This window comes from Mesoplodon bidens (assembly GCF_964165515.1).
Source record: "Mesoplodon bidens genome assembly, chromosome: 16".
Lineage (NCBI taxonomy): Eukaryota > Metazoa > Chordata > Mammalia > Artiodactyla > Ziphiidae > Mesoplodon > Mesoplodon bidens.
The window spans coordinates 10,202,405-10,220,231 of record NC_138173.1 but is presented as its reverse complement, the minus strand read 5'-3'; the positions used below and the strand labels follow the sequence as shown (position 1 = coordinate 10,220,231).

Here is a 17,827-nt window from a genome sequence, read left to right as displayed (position 1 = left end):
AGGACCACGGGACACATGGCGGCAGGCTTTGCTATGAAGCCACAATCAAGACTGTCCATCCAAATATCTAGCTGAGAGACAGCACAGCTTGAAGTGAATGAGACACAGCACAGGTAAAATTCGATACAGAAGTCTAGAGAGTGATGTCATGCCACGGAAGAAAAACCTGTGCAAAAAGCATTACTACTTTTATTTGACAAAGTAGCAAGGCTATGAGAATGGAGAAAACAATATCCATTCTCTAAAAATTCCCCGTTACCTCTTATCGGACACCTATATCTGCCTGTCATCAGATGAGCTTTCGCATAAATTCACTCTGCCCCTCACAACAATCTTGCAAAATGGCATCAATATTCCCACTTCTATTGTGAAGGAACTCAGGCTAAAGGAGGATAAATGTGTTGTCCAATATCACACGGCAGGTAAAGGTTGAGCCATGATTTTCCCCAGTTCTGCCTGACATCAGAACCCCTTCTGGTTCTAGTGTACAATCTACCCCAAGCAGAGAGGAGGATTCCAACTGGGTGACTGCAGAGGAACACCATCTAAAGCAGACCCAGGGGTACGTGAAAGGCTTCAGGGAGACACTGATGCTGTGATTCAATATGGGAAGGTCAGTAGACTTATTCATTTGTTTGTTTTTTAATTTTTATTTTATCTTGGAGTATAGTTGATTAACAATGTTGTGGTAGTTTCAGGTGTACATCAAAGTGATTCAGTTATACATATTCATGTATCTATTCTTTTTCAAATTCTTCTCCCATTTAGGTTGTTACAGAATATTGAGTATAGTGCCCTGTGCTATACAGTAGGTCCTTGTTGGTTATCTATTTTAATGCTCTTTTTTTTTTTACTGAATTTATTTATTTATTTTTGGCTGCATTGGGTCTTCGTTGCTGCATGCAGGCTTTCTCTAGTTGCGGCAAGCAGGGGGCTACTCTTCATTGCACTGTGCCGGCTTCTCATTGCGGTGGCCTCTCTTGTTGTGGAGCATGGGCTCTAGGTGAGTGGGCTTCAGTAGTTGTAGCACGCGGGCTCAGTAGTTGTGGCTCATGAGCTCTCGAGCGCAGGCTCAGTAGTTGTGGTGCACGGGCTTAGTTGCTCCACGGCATGTGGGATCTTCCCGGACCAGGGCTGGAACCCGTATCCCCTGCATGGGCAGGCGGATTCTTAACCGCTGCATCACCAGGGAAGCCTGTTTTAAATATAGCGGTGTGTACATGTCAATCCCAAAATCCCAATCTGTCCCTCACCCCCCCTTCCCCTTTCATCTGCATTTAAATTATGTTCTTAATTACAAGTATAAGCTCTCGGTAGATAGTTCAAACCGAAGAAAGTTATAAGACAAAAAGCAAAGCCTCTCCTCCTTTCTCCTCCACACCCAGAAAGCCTAGCACCATGCTTCAGAAGTCTCCGTTGTTATGAATGTCCTGTGTATATTTCAAAAAACTTCAGCTATAAAATCCTTTTAACATTGCTTAAATTATGTTTTAAAATTATATGTGAATCTTTTATTTCAATTAAAACTCATGGTACAAATCATATGTGCCGTGAGTTTTTTTAATTTCAGAAAATTCATCACCATCTTCTCACATCAGCATTAACGGCTACCTAGTGTTTCATTGTTAGGAATTCCACCATTTACTCTTTAGACCAACAGACTTGCTTCCATTGTTTAATTTGCTATTACAAACCACACTGCAAGGAGTGTCCCCACATCCCCACACCTTTTTTTAGGCACTTATGCACAAAAGGAGAAATTCCTAGAGGAGGAATTCCAAGTTGTGTTGAAAAAATGAAGACGGTGGCTGAAGTGGGGAGGGTGGGCTAGGAGTGGGGAGAGCTGAGGGTCCAGTTAGGGGGCACAGGGCCAGCAGGGACCGGGGCCAGCAGGTCACAGGGCCATGGAGAGCAGGAGTAAATCATACACATGGGCGTGACCTAAAGACGATTGTGGAGAAATGCCCGAAACAAACTTTTCCCACCTCCCTCCCTGTCACCCATCCACACACTGCATATGCCACCCACGCATGCACACAGCGTGTCTCGTCTAGGTCAACCGTGCCTCCTCATAAGGAGGGTGTTTCACAAACACTGTGAATTTCAAGCCTTTCAGGTCTCATACCATACAAGCAATCCCTGTAAGACTCTGAGGCCCAATAGAAGTCTCCGGGAAGCCAGACAAAAACACAAGTTAGGACAGTGGCTTGTAGAACAGCTGATCCTGATGACCCAGATTTACACTAATGGAGTAGATTCATTTCTAAAATTACCACTGTAAAATTACCATGACTTTTCTTATACCAATTACCTTTACAGGAGTTTGGGGAATGATCAAGAATGGAACGGGGCCAGATGATAGAAAAAAAAAAAAAACCTCATTTTTTGCAGTCCTCCAAAGTGCATATGTATCCTCCAATATAATCAAACTTTTCCTGTCTGTTGACAATTGAGAAAATCTAAGTCAAAATATTATAGTTTAAAGAAAAACCTCAACCAGGGCAATGGAAAATGTAATCAAACCTCAATAGCTCCCTCTGCTGTCATTTTATGTAATTAAAAACATTTTTTGTTTTATTTTGTAATTGCTCAATTACGAACCACATTAAGCTGGGTAGTACAGAAGTCAGTTGATAAAATCCTTACTACTTTATCTGAAATTGGAAGCATCACCCCTATATCATGAATACGGATTCTCTTATGGTGGAACATTTTTCTAGACGGTAGAGGTATTAGGGTAACTTAAAGACGAAGCTACATTTCTGAAGTGAAAAGTGATATATATGTTTCAATAACAAGGAAACATCAATCTCTAAAAATTAGACTCATTTTTTATTTTATTTATTTATTTATTTTGCATTACGCGGGCCTCTCACTGTTGTGGCCTCTCTCGTTGCGGAGCACAGGCTCCGGACGTGCAGGCTCAACGGCCATGGCTCACAGGCCCAACCGCTCCGCGGCATGTGGGATCTTCCCAGACCGGGGCACGAACCCGAGTCCCCCGCATCAGCAGGCGGACTCCCAACCACTGCGCCACCAGGGAAGCCCTAGACTCTTTTTTTAGAACAAAACTTTTAACAATGCACTTGTCTAGACAGCGTTGGCCCTGTGAAAGCTGAAAAGCCCACTCATGGCTTTGAAAAGGGTGTGGAAGATCTACAGTTTGAATGCAGAGAAGGAGACAAGCACCAGGCCAATTAGGGGAAAAAACAGGTTCTTCTACTTGAGGAGCCAGCACGGCAGGAGAGAGGAGAGGAGGGAGCCAGTGCTGACGCACCCTGGAGGCTACAGGATGCCCCGCAGCGCGCATTCTCACTGAAGGCTCCAAACAAGTCTGAGCAAGGATTTTTCTCACTTTACAAACAAGAAAACAGAGGCGTTTAATTGTTTGGTTGGTCAACAGCTATGGAGAAGGTGTGGGCACAGGTTTAGAAGCATTTGGCTTTGAAGTGGGAGCTAGAAACTCTGGGCTGGGAAGTCCTGCTTCTGTCATTCACTGGGACCCTGGGAAAGTCGTAGCATCGCAGCCTGTCTCTTCCTCTATAAACTGAAAGATGCGAGTCAGTGGCCTCCCCGGTCCTTCCCAGAACTCTTAACCATCGCAGGGCCAGTCACACTCTATTCCCCCACTTTATCGGACCCAGACAAAATCCAGCGTAAATGACAATCAAAGGCAATTTTGGAAAAAAAGAAGGAAAGGAGGGAGGGAGGGAAGCTGGCGGATTTCAAAAGAGCAGCCAAGTAGAATACTTGAGATGGAATGGAGATATGCTCAGGCAGTCAACATGTCCCTTGGTAAGGAAAATGAGTCACATGGCTTTTTTTCAAACAATAATTAGCAGCAGCAACTTTTTCCTACTCTTTGCATCACCAGTTCATAGACTGACTTCTGGATCTCAAGCAACGAAGGCCACCATCGCAGATCAATAGCAAAGGCTCCATCCATCCCAATCCAGGAGCAGATGGGAGGCGTCAATGCCTCATTCAACCAGTAGCTACGGAGCAGCTTACGTGCCAAAGTCCCTTCCCTCCGAATCTCAGTTTACAAAGCCATACATAAGGGGCTTCCCTGGTGGCTCAGTGGTTAAGAAGCCGCCTGTCAATGCAGGGGACACAGGTTCAAGCCCTAGTCCGGGCAGATCCCACATGCCGCGAAGCAACTAAGTCCGTGTGCCACAACTATTGAGCCCACGAGCCACAACCACTGAAGCCTGCGCACCTAGAGCCCGTGCTCCGCAACAAGAGAAGCCACCGCAATGAGAAGCCCGCGCACCGCACGAAGAGTAGCCCCCGCTCTCCACAACTAGAGAAAGCCCACGCGCAGCAACGAAGACCCAACGCAGCCAAAAATAAATAAACTATTGCCTTAAAATTTTTTTTTAATTTCAAAAACAAAAAAGCGATACACGAACACTTCTGGATGAGTGCTAGGAAGAAGGCAGAGGGTAAGAGAATGGAGTGGCCGAGTAACTGATTCAGCTGTGGTGACCGGGGACGTCCTCTCTGAGGAAGTAAACCTAGCGGAGCCCCGTAGAAGAGAGCAAATATCTGATCCGGGCAGAGGACGGAAGAACTCGGAAGTGGGAATGAAACTGAAGTCTGTGGGAAGAACGCAAGCCAGTGTGGCTGGAGCACGGGGCTAGGGCAGAAAGAAGGAGCTGGGAGCTGAGGCCGGAGGGCAGTCCGGGCTGGTTAAGGACACGAGCAGGACGGCCGACCCGGACGGGAGAGAAACACAGCTGAGCAAAGTGGAGCAGGGGAACCCCTGCTCGCTTGCCGTTGTCCCTGCGTTTGTCACCACCGCCTCTGCTTGCAGCTTGGTAACTTAAAGCGGCGGTACGGAGAGAAGAGCAGAGGAAAACGGAAGCGAGAGGATGCTGAGCGGGTCAGGACAGGCCAGGAGGACCAAGGATAAGAGCAAACGTTCCCCTGCAGATATCCCCACACAAACCCCTTACAAGTACAGATCAAAACTAATGTGAGCGTTAAACCACTCATGTTCTTATTGCTGTAGGCAATAAAGCAGCGGGTTGGGTAAGGAAATGATACGAAGTTACAGGAAAAAAGTTCAGCGTTAACTAAAAGCTATGAATCAATAGGTCCCTTGTAAAGAAGATGTTAACCGAGATGCGTGTTGGACTTTCTGTTAGTAGATCATGAAGGAAAAAGATTGGTGTGTGTCTGTAGGAAGGTGGGGGGCTGTGTACCCGTGAATGGCGGAGAGTTTCCCAACGAGACCCAAAAGATCTTAGGACAGCCATTCACACAGGGGACCACGAACACCATGCAGTCCACCAACAGTGTCCACAGAGCCGTGGTTCCCAGAGGGCGTCTGCAGTGACAAGTTTATACTCAGAATCATACCAGGACTTTTCACTCTCATTCTCTCCTGAGTGTTCAGTCCAGTTCTCCAGAGGATTACACACACAAGAAAGAGGAAACTCCAGCTGCTATTAAATAAAACAATAAGCGCTTCAAAATTTTTCAGTTTTAGTTTCCAGTAGGGTAAATATCGATAAAAGCCACATGAACAAAATCTCTTTGGGTTACTCAATCATTTCAGGGTAACGGGGTCCTGAGACTAAAGAGTTTGGGACCTGCTGCCCAAGCTGTTAATAAATTTGAGATTATTAATATTATATACTATTATATTATAAACATGATGGAAATGTTACAAGTATGATATTGATTGGTGATAATTTTATTATTAATACATTAGGGGAGTTCCATTAAGACTAGATACCAGGACCATAGATCCAAGCATCAAAACCATCCAAGAGCCACTGTGAGGCAGTCATGTGTCTAGCATTGGGCCTGTGCAACACCCCTGAATGATGTAAAAACAGATCGACATTGATGAAACATTGGAGGCTTTCCTTTAAAACAGTGAAAGTTGCGCTTTCATTGTGAATGGATGTTTCCTCACCAAACTAAACACAGGAACTGAAGGGGAAGAAGCTGTGCCTATATGTGAAAGAAACTCAGCATTAATGTCTTTTGTTGTATCTGAACCTTTGTCAGAAAGCTGTTCAGAATGTCTTCTGTGAAATCTCTTTTTAATCTGGTTGAAAATAAATACAGATGCAAATAAGTAGTTTATTTCTACACACACCCACACACACACACACACACACACACACAAACTCACATACACACATATGCTACTAGTATTCATTCCTTTGGTTTTTCATTTGGTTTTAACACATGACCTTTCAACTATTGCCTGGAAAGCTGAAGAAATTTGAAAAATAAAAATTAAAAAAAAAAAAAGGAAGAACAAAAACAAAGAAACAAGCCAAGGCTACGTAACTCTAAGACAGGTACTGAATATCTAACTTCCTCTTTCTCAGGCCTTTTTTTTTTTCCCCTTATTAAAGGAGTAATGGCATGGGTGGGAGGGGAGGACCATCCATTTACATAAGCTCTGTGCCTTTCCAAAAGAGGAATGGTTTGACTCAAGACTTGACATGGTTTCAGTTGGCTTTAAATTTAGATACAAGAAATTATTAGTGGGTACATTTCTTCTCTCCAACATTTCATACAGAAAACATTGCTCATAGTTTAGATATTTGAAATAAATATGTAAGTGCTGGCACATTATATTTTCCAAGTGGTATGAATACTTCTCTTTATTACATTTATTTGCAAAGATATCCTAGCAGCTTATTATTACACGTGGACACATGCAGTCATGTTAAGCTATTTAATGCAGAAGGAAAAAAGTTTTGGGACTTTAAAAATAATTTAGGTTAAAACTTTAAAATAAAGTGTTAAATAATGAAAGAGATGTCAGTTAACAAGTAGATTCATAAGTGATACAAACAAACTTTGCACATTTTAATTTAAAACACAAATACTTCAGGAATTCCCTGGAGGTCCAGTGGTCAGAACTCTGCGCTTTCACTGCTGATGGCCCGGGGTTCAATCCCTGGTTGGGGAACTAGTATCCCACAAGGATTTGATTTAGGGCCAAGACTTCTCTGAATAAGAATCATGTCTTTCTTCTGTGAACCATACCTCACCTCTAAGGCACCATCTAACATTTCCCACTGTAGTGAGAACTGAAAATACACTTGCAAACTACACGCAAATTCTACATTTTAATGATTTTCCTGCCAAGTTTTTACGTTTTCTGATCTATACCTAATTAGACAACTCACTTTTATCAGGTATTTCCAAAGAAGTCAATTTAGTTTTCATAGCAACAACTATCAATCACATTTTATCAGTTTATGTATTTAAATCTCATAATAAAAGAAATAAGTACAACTGGAATAAACAAGCTTAGAAAGAGCCACAGATGACACTGGTAAGCATACATACATGGGCAAACTAGAAAACAGCTCTGAGATGCAAGTACTAACTGTGCTGTAAGCACTGGGTGCTTTACAGAGGAAACAAAGTCAGTGACTGCAGCAAGCCCAAGCAGAACAAGCTTAATATACTGGAGCTTTAATATTAGCATGCAACCGTATTATGTTGAAGCTTTATTTGTAAACTTTTTACCTCGAAATATAATCCTGAATATATACTAGTTGGAACTACTGTCTGTCAAATACCTCTTCCTTGTAAAGTTGAAATATGGAGGTAACACATCCATATGGTGTTTCCATTTTGAATTGTTACTAAATATTCATAGTGAGTTCTTATAACTTACTAATACACTTAAGTGGCATTAGTATCAAGGGACATTTGTAACAAGCAAAGCAGAAAAATTCTTGATCTAATTTTCATCTTTGGCTTAATTTTCTTCTATTTTTCATAGATTTTCTTGTTATTGCTCCTATTTGCTTTCCTTTTGGTCTAATTTGCCTTTGGTTTTGCCATCTGCTCAGCTCTAGCAGGATAAACTATGTCATTTGATTTTTTTTTAAATAAATTTATTTTATTTTTGGCTGCATTGGGTCTTCGTTGCTGCGAGCGGGCTTTCTCTAGTTGCGGCGAGCGGGGGCTACTCTTGGTTGCAGTGCGCGGGCTTCTTATTGCGGTGGCTTCTCTTGTTGTGGAGCACAGGCTCTAGGCGCAAGGGCTTCACAAGTGGTGGCACATGGGCTCAGTAATTGTGGTGCATGGGCTTAATTGCTCCACGGCATGTGGGATCTTCCCAGACCAGGGCTCGAACCCGTGTCCCCTGCATTGGCAGGAGGATTCTTAACCACTGCACCATCAGGGAAGCCCCTCATCTGATTTTACGTACTTTGAAAAAGCATGGCTGACAGTCACTGAAAACCCCGAAAGTCCAAAGTTGCAAAAAACCAAGATAAATGATAATTTAACAAAACTTTATTCAGGTAGTGCCTTTTCTCAGGATCTCAATCATATAATATGAACTGAAAGTAATCAACTTTCTACAACCTCTATACTGCATCTAAGCAGTAAAGATTACCGTAAGAAATATTCAGTGGTAAACAATAAATTCTAAATTTTCCATAAGAAACAAAAGAGGAGAGCCAGCTAACAATCGGAAGGCTTGCCATAGGCTCAAGGTTTGTGCTCACCACTTCCTATTACTTCGTTTAATCCTTATAGGCTCCATTCTCATTCATCTTTTTTAACTGATGAAGAAATTTAGGCTTGGAGCCTAGTGGATCCAGATTCCATTACAGGTTTATCAGCCTCCAAAGTCCATGCTCCCGGCCAGAATATTATGCAGCAGCCTCAGAAGTATTTCAAAAGCATTCCATCAAAAAACAGAGGCACAGCTATTTAGATCACCTTTTAAAGGAATGCAACTTTCTAACCATAATATACTGTTTAACTCCTATCTTTGGTTTTTCAATCCAGGCAAATTTGAATGACTGTCTGTTCTTACCTATACTCGTTAAGATCAGGCTATTTGGCCATCATCTAAATTTCCTCTCCTGATAAACCTTCAATCCCTTTACTAAAATCTCCACACACAATTAGAATCCATTCAGGGAGAGGGTATGAGTCTCTATTAGAATTCCTCCAAAATCCAACTATTCCACTGAGAAATGAGGAAAGAGAGTGGGAAGGGAGGGAAGTTCTAAAGAGATAAAAGCAAAAAGGATGCACAAGCCTGCCAGGATGAGACTATGTTCTAGTAAAACAGATTCCTGTATCCCTCTTTACAAATACAAGGATAAGGGAGAGCATAGTTGCCTACTCAAGTGTGTACTGTGACTTCCTTCCAAAGTACAGTGTGGAAAGGAGGGAAAAAGGGTGGCTTCATAATGGAGAAACGTGACACCACCAGAGCCAAGTGGTCAGTCAACATCAACAGGCATATGTTGGTGGTATGCATCCTTGACATGATGTGATGGAAACGGCAACTTTACCTATGTGGTCTTCCTCCCAAAAACTCACGACCCCATCTAATCATAAGAAAGATACAAGATAAATTCCAAAGGAGGAGTACTCTACAAAATATCTGACCACTACTCAATACTGTCAAGGTCATCACAACCAAGTCTGAGAAACCATTGCAGCCAAGAGGAACCTCAGGAGACAGGACAACTAAAAGTCACGTGAATCTATCCTTGACGGCGTCCTGAACCAGAATAAGGACAATTTGGTTAAAAAAAAAAAAATCTGAAAAAAAGATAAGGGATCAATATTGGTCCATTAATTACAACATATGTACCAGACTAATGTGAGATGTTAAGAAGAGAGGAAGCTGGGCGTGAGGTATATGGGGACTCTCTGTACTGTCTTCCCGATCTTTCTCTACAACTGTTCTAAAAAATAGTCTCTTTGGAAAAAAAAAAAAAGGATAATGTAAAACGGCAGTAGAATTAAAAAAAAACAAACTTGGACTGGATTTCTTTGGGACACACATTCTCTTGATTCTTTTTACCAACACTGTGGAAAAGATGAAGATTTTGAACCACTAGACTTCAAAACTCACTAAAGGGAAGTAATGGTTATATTTTATCAGAGTCAATGAATAAAATACAATTGGAGGTATTCAGTACTTACATTCTGAAATAAACAAAGAATGACTATCACAAATTTCACTGGTTTCCAAACTTATTTTTAAAAGAACATTCATTATTGCTAGAATAAGCCTACAAAGCTATATACATCATAAAATTATAAAAATTCAGAACTGCAGAGAACCTAAGATGCATTCTGTGCCAAACTCCTGAATTTACCAAGTGCGCTAACAACAAGGGAAGTGATCTGTTCAGTGTCAATCCACCAGTTAGAAGTAACTATGTAAGTCTGGTCTTTCCAACTCCCAATTCTAAGATCTTCCCCTATACAGTAATTCCATTCTGGTTACAGATGTGTCAGAAATAGCCAATGATGTTTTCAAATGACATTCAGGTATTTAAACCTCTAAGTGTGTTCTATGTAAGGGGTATTCTTTGAAGCGGCCCGGGGTGGCAGGCCTGTGTTTCGGCCCCCAGTGTTTCCAGCTCAGACTCACATCTTCCTTGTACACTGACTTTCATAAAGACAGTTTTCAGTTACATTTAGTTCCAATGTTATACAAGTAACTCAAAATGTGGAGTAGAAAACTTCTGAATTTAGTGCACAATTTATAAACAAAGTGTATTTAAACTGCCACTGCTACCTGTGGGTGATCTACAGGGGAGTTCTGCCCGTCACTGTCATTGCACCAAGAGAAATGAGGACAGAATACACATCAAGATTACACAATGACAAGTACAAGTGACCCTTGAAAAACACAGGGGTTTAGGGGTGCTGACCCTCCAGGACATACAACTTAAAGTCGGCCCTACTCACACACGGTCCCTCCACATCCGAGGTTCCTCTGCATCCAAGGATTCAGTCAACCTCAGACTGTGCAGTACTGTGGTATTTACTACTGGAAAAAGTCTGTGTACAGGTGGACCCATGTAGTTCAAACCTGTGTTCACGGATCAACTGTTCTGTGATTAGAAAGCGAATGACCTTGAATTGCTCAGTTAACTTCTAACTGCAAGAATATTTTAGTTCCTAGACTACAATTACTAAATCTAATGTCACTAAGCAAGATAAAGCAAAGCCAGTAAGAATTAGGGTCCCAACTAAAAATGAGTAGCCTCAAATATAAGTACACTGAAGAGATGCAAACCCTCTTTAGGAGATGATGCTGCAATGTGGGACATCTGGGGTGCCTGTAAAACTGTGCCCTGATCGCAGGCTAACAGTGTTGTATGCAGCACAAAACTAAAACTCTTTGGTTTCCCCCATCTGAACGAGTGGCTTAGAGAGCCCAGCAATGATTATCAACGCACCATTCAGAGTCACCCCGATCCCATCTCCACAAGCTCTATCCAGCCCAAAGGATAACGTACACACTATTAAAAAGCATTCCTTGGTACGAAGAATGGGGGATTAGGGTTATGAGACAGCTGGTGCCAAGACTTCCTCCTATTAAATAAGCCTCTTTCTCTTTTGCTCTAAGTTTAGCGTTAAGAGCATGTAATTCAATGAGCTCACTGGAGTGGATAAAGATTAGGATAAACTGTGATCCTTCCTCTCTCTAACTTCCCCACTTAATTTCAAATGGCCAACTAAATCGAATGACATAATCTATTTGTACTTGAAAGGTATGTCAATCAGGAAATTCATAACAGAGTTGACAAGAATGGTACGTTTTCTGGAAGGCAATCTGTATTTATAAAGATAAAATGGAAAGAACACAGATATGAGTGAACAATTTTTATTGAAACCCTCAAAGATTAAAGAGGACCAAATGGTGAGTTTGGGTACCATAACAGAAAATCTCACCTAACTGTACCATCATTCACAGGAATGAACAAACCCAAACACGACAAAATTTAAGTTCTCATGTAATTGCTACAAGTGAATGTAAATGAACTAATCATTTTATCATAACCTTTCTTTAATCATATGAAAAAGAAGGGAATTTACATGGCATAACAAAAGATATGCAAAACTTAATGAAACACAATTCTCTTAAAGTTCTCAAACTTATTTTTATAGGATGCAGAATGCACTTGAAATGATTAAATGACTTAAGCTGATTCTTTTTTTTATTGCAAACTGTTTTAACATCAGCTTAACCCCCATGCATGGTATTCAAAAAGAACACAGCTTTTGAATTAGAAAGATCACTTAAGTTAAAACGAGGATTGAACTTAGGAAAAGGCTGGGGTTTCTTCTGAAAGGAATCTTCAAGTACCAATATGTATAGAGAAAGAATACTAATTTTGGTTACATTTTCCCCCTTACTGTTAACTATACAAACTATATAATACCCTTCAAAATAAAACACCCACATAAGATAACTTTAATTAAGAAACATTCAAACCAGATCTTGGAAAAACATTAAGCAAGAAATTTACTGGGCCGATAATGTCTTAAGTTTGTGATCACTCAAAACACTGGATCGGTCTCCTGCTCTAAGAGCCCAGTTTCTCTCCCTCTTGGTCCCTACAGTTAAGAAACCTTCCATTAGTTGTGCTACTGAGACAACCTCTGATCATCTCACTTAGAGGAAAAACACTTTGCTGTACACTGACAGGCCAAGGAGGGAGAGGGAGTAGGCGCTCTGAAGAAAATTTACATGAGGAAAAAAAGAAATTTACCAATTGGAAAGTTTTGTTTTGCCTTGTTTTTTCCCCAAAGGAATGCTGCACCCATTTCACTTAATATTAGAAGTCCAGGGTAAAGGCACTGGGATGTAGTCCTCACCGTGAGCAGACTGCTGAGTTATACCTGACATTTCTGAGTCTGCTACCGCAATCAGCCTGCTTGCTGAGTGTTTCCGTGACACCTCTTACACAGAAACCTAATGTAAATTAAACAAGTTTCAATCCGTGTAGAATGTAACTAGTTTTATAAAAATATTCAGAGTTGCTAATAAAGCACCAAGAAGAAGAGAACCTCAGAGAGAAGACTCAGATCCTTTCCACAAGGTCACCCCTGGACAGTTTTCTCTAACAGGACCTCCCGAGTGACAGTGGTCCCCTCTGACATGTCCTACCTATATGATCCTAGGGATGTAGAACGTTGCTGTGGTGACTATACCCAAATGCCAATTTTCATTACAAATAGTTACGAGACATGTTACAAGATTTCATGGCTTACTCTTAAAAAAGGTAAAATAGGTGCAATTTTCCTTTAAGAAAGTCTTTATTTTGTAATATACTATTAACATTTTGATGTTCCCTTCAGTAAACACTGATAACTATCCTGGGACTACCAAAGCACTGTGAAGTAGCTACAATTTAGCTACAAATACTGTATTGGTTTTCACTTGAATACAGTATTTGTACATTTTAAGAAAACATTGTACAAAAAAAAAATCACACAAATGAAAGCCTCAAAGAAATATCTGTCACTAAATTTCTGAATCGAAGTGACCGAAGACCATAGTAAATGAAAACATTTCTAAACATGATGTAAACATAAGTGGAGTAATGCAAAACATCAAGGTACTCAAATCTACTGTATTGCTATTTTCATCCTTAACAAATCTTTCTACATAGCTTTCTCCTTTTGGAATAGTAATATAAGGGGCAGTACATTATTTCATAACCATGTGCCATCAAATCAGTTAATACAGATGTTTGACACATAATTATACAAAATCAATTTGTTTCAAGATACAAAATTAATGTTGATATGTAATTAATGAAAAAAATAAGATGTTAAAAAGATAACTATAAGAATACCCAGATATATGCTGAAATTCCCATTTATATAGATCTGATCAATAAAACATCAACACATTCACTTAGATACTGATTTAATCCATGGATCAAGGCCATATTTTCAAATATTTTAAGGATGCCAGGACACTGCAAAAGCTGGAGAAAGGAGTTGAGGAACAATATATGCTCGCTAAACAAGAACTATGTTTATTTAGCTAGTGAATACCTAGAGTAATAAATTTTTTACTTCATGATAGCAATCAGGCTCGCAAACACCCAGAAATAGGAATTAAGGGTTTTAAATGTAGTTATAAAGGTCATAAAAAGTCTGATTAGACTGAGGTACATTACTCAAAATTTTGAAATTCATTAAGTGGTAGCAAACAAAATAATTCCTCAGACAAATGCACATTTTTCAGTCTACATATTATTGGGGGAAGGAGGGAGGGAGAAGAATGTGCATTAACTGGTGAAATCCACCAAGCTGCATATCAATATTCTGTTACACCAAACAGTTTGAAGACAAGGGAAATGTTCTAATATAATCTCAGATTATGTTTCATTTGGCTAAAATAGAGCATAAGGTTGCTTTGCCATATTAAAAGTTTACTACAATAATTTTCACATAAACATTTAGACTTGAACTCCAGGACTAAATATGGCATGATTATTTTGCTTTTAATCTGTCAAATAGCTAAAAATTGACAATTTAAAAACTACAACAAAGAAAAAGTTGAAGCAGTGTGACTCTTACATCATTGAACCACTTCTAATGGTTAACTGTTAGTATTTAACAAATTCAAAGAGTTAATGAATCCTTGCATTCATTCAGTCTTCTGTGCCTTAGCTAGGATGCATAATTACAAAAGACAGCAGATACTGGTAAAAGCTTCAGGACAGAAAGTGCTTGACGAAGTTACAGTTCTCAAGTGTGTTTGGTGAGAGTATAAGGGCAGATGCGCTGATGAAAACCATTACAAGAAGAGTCAGTTCTGTGTTAGAGTTCAAAGATGTCACCTTAAGCAGAAAAAAGCTTTAATAACGTCTTCTTTGACTTATTAGGCATTTCCAGAGTCTACATCATTAGTGTTGTATAATTCTAACAGGACATCTTCATATGGTTATTGTTTGTTTCTATTTCTCTCCTGAAAGAAAAGCACAAAGACCTTTAACAAAACACCATCATTATTTAATGATTTAAACTATATGCATTTATAATGTAAACCATCTCCATAAGAAGTTCTTCGAATACTAATTTTCAAGTAATTAGCTAAAGACGATTTACTATACACACCTATATACACCTATACACACCTTAGTGGGATTACCACAAACTATTTTAAAATAAAGAAGTCCAAACACAAAGACCTAGTTCAGGAGATTATAGGTCCTCTCCACAGCTCTGTTGTCCCACAGAATTTTGTTTAGGTGAGACGATTACAATAATGTCTTCCTAGCCCTTTCAATGAGTTTTTGATGGTGAGGTATCAAATAGACCAGAAGTCCTCTGAAGAAATTTGAAAACTATTGGCCGAGGTAGGGTTAGGAGGAAAGGAAAAGAGTTGCATTAAACTGTATTAAATTAAGCTTTCAGTATTAACTTAAAACAACAACAACAACCAAAAAAACTGAATCACAAGCTTCCTCCATATCCTACTCTCAGATTCAGCATAATTTTTCACATGAAGAAATATTAATAATACTTATTATTATAATTTCTTTTAAGAAAGCAGAAACCCCTTGAACAGAAGTTAAGCTGAGTGATGTTTTCATGATGTTTATTAACCAAATTATCCACATGTAATACTTTTCCTTGATAAAAAGGATGACTAGCACTCTGCATGCCTATCGAGTGAATGCATTACGTAGTTTGTTTGTGCCATCTGTTTTAATGTGTCCTTCACTGGTTCTCATACTTCAGCAAGCAACAGAATCACCTGGATGGCTGTGGAAACACTCACTATTGGGCCCCAAAGGTCCGAAGCTGAACTTGTGAGCCTGCAGTTCTAACAAGTTCAAGGTGATCCTAACACTGCTGGTCCAAGGACCACACTGAAAGCCACTTGTGTCTAACACATTATAAGACTCTCTATTTGTGGTTTCACTACTCCCACTTTTCCATAAGTAACACATGCTCCATAATAAATATGTATATACTTTGCCAATGGTCAAATTAATGTCCCATCCCCTGTGACACCATCAGAAAACTGTATTTTAAATTCCAAAGAGGGCACTTCCCTGGTGGGGCAGTGGTTAAGAACCTGCCTGCTAATGCAGGGGACATGGGTTCAAGCCCTGGTCCAGGAAGATCCAACTAAGGGGCAACTAAGACCCTGCGCCACAACTACTGAGCTTGCACTCTAGAGCCCTCGAGCCACAACTACGGAAGCCTGCGCGCCTAGAGCCCGTGCTCCACAACAAGAGAAGCCACTGCAATGAGAAGCCCACGCACCATAATGAAGAGTATCCCCCGCTCGCTGCAACTAGAGAAAGCCCGGGCGCAGCAACAAAGACCCAATGCAGCAATCAATCAATCAATCAATTTATAAAAATAAATTCCAAAGAGAACTTTAAGTTCTTTGTTACTAAAGTCCTTTCTTTTTCATCTTTATATATTCCTAGAACTAGAATAACAGTATTTAATACAGAAAGCTAACAAATAAATGCCCTACTATACGATAACTACAAATGAATTATTTCATACACCCATAAGCATCAGTGAGATATTCCTAAAGAAAAAAACAAAAATGAAAACAGACACAGAGCCAGCTAATTAATCATGTTTCAAAAGGATAAACAAAAACAAAAATCCAACAACATAAACAAAGGGAAAAAAAAGACAAAAAAAGAATTTGGAACCAGGAAGCTGTAGTATAATTTTACAAAGGCCCCCTAAAGCTTTTAAAAAACCAGCCTAAACATAAAGGGAATTTATTTCTCAGCTGAAGGAAACAGATTTGTATGAGAAATGTTGAAGCCTGCTTTAATTAGCTGGATATAAAGCACGGTATTACAGATGAAGCAAAAAGTGGTAACAGCTCACTGCTTATTCCTCCCCATGAAATGACTGATCAAAACTAGAGAAATTCATCAACTCCATGAAAAGCCCCAAAACTACAGAAAAAAAGGGCAATACTACTTAAGGATAAGCTAGACAAAGAGAGGTTTAACCTGAGAGAGATGATTAGGTACATGAATGAGGACCATGTTTTATTTAAACAGAAGTTAGAGATGCTGTTTCAGTTTGAACTGTAATCAACTATGGCACCTTTAACTGAATCGATAAAATATATAGATTAAATCTATGTACATAATGCATAACTTCTAACTCAGTGGACAGGAAAAGAGGAAAATTTTAAAAACTCCTTGCCTGTGGTAGGACAGGAAAGGAGGGAGAGGGGAGCTTGAAAGATCTAAGTGAATTAGAAAGCACAAAATATAAAATGGCAGAAATACACATTTATATCATTTATACATTTTTATCACGCAATCAAAAAAATGGAGGTTCATTAACGAAAACACAAAAGAGCTCAAAATTAAAAAAAGAAAAATCTAGTTTCACATGATTTACAGGAAATTAACCCTAACACAAGGACACAGAAAGCTTAAAAACAAGCCAAATGAAGACTTAGTCAACTATATTAATATCAGATAAAGTGGATTTGAAGGCAAAAACCACTGAGGCAAAAACCGCTACATACTGAGTAAGAAACATTTTTTATAAACAGCTGTAACAGTATTAAACTAAAAATACAACTTTACATATATTAAAAGTTTTCAGAATTACAAAGAAAACCTGACAGGTTCCTAATTATAGCAGGAGAATTTAACACATTTCTCTTAGTAATTGATAAAGCAGACAAGTTAGTGAAAATAAAGACTGAATATACAGAATACAGAAAACTGAGCCAAATAATTACAGGGTACACAATGAACCACCACAGAAAGAAACTATATGCCAGACCAGAAAACCAATCTAAATACCAAAGAGTCAGTATCATACATATCACATTTTCTGACATCAATTTTAACAGCAAAACAGGTAACAAACAAAATCTTACCACATTTGGAAAATCTAAAACACATTTCTAAAAGTCTCCCAAGAAATCATAATAGAAATTCAAAATTTTTTACACCAGTACAATATAAATATACTAGATCTAATAAGCCCTGAAAAATAAAATTAGAAATTTACATGTATAGAATTAAAAAAAAACCTTTTTTTAAAGCTGAAA

At 39.3% G+C, this 17,827-nt stretch overlaps 1 protein-coding gene across 5 annotated transcripts in view; it reads right to left on the bottom strand.

The window, feature by feature from the left end:
• Nucleotides 1-643: 643 nt before the first annotated feature.
• The window catches only part of YTHDF3 (YTH N6-methyladenosine RNA binding protein F3), a 44,575-nt gene continuing 27,391 nt past the window's right edge, over nt 644-17,827 (bottom strand). For 4 of the 5 annotated variants that reach the window (XM_081259008.1, XM_081259010.1, XM_081259012.1 and 1 more), the window contains one exon: nt 644-1,195. In XM_081259008.1, the coding sequence (XP_081115134.1) occupies nt 1,073-1,195 (123 nt within the window). In that variant the 3' untranslated portion in view covers nt 644-1,072. Of the gene's footprint in view, nt 1,196-13,184; nt 14,738-17,827 lie in introns of those variants that run through there. The other variant, XM_081259011.1, reaches the window with a different exon arrangement.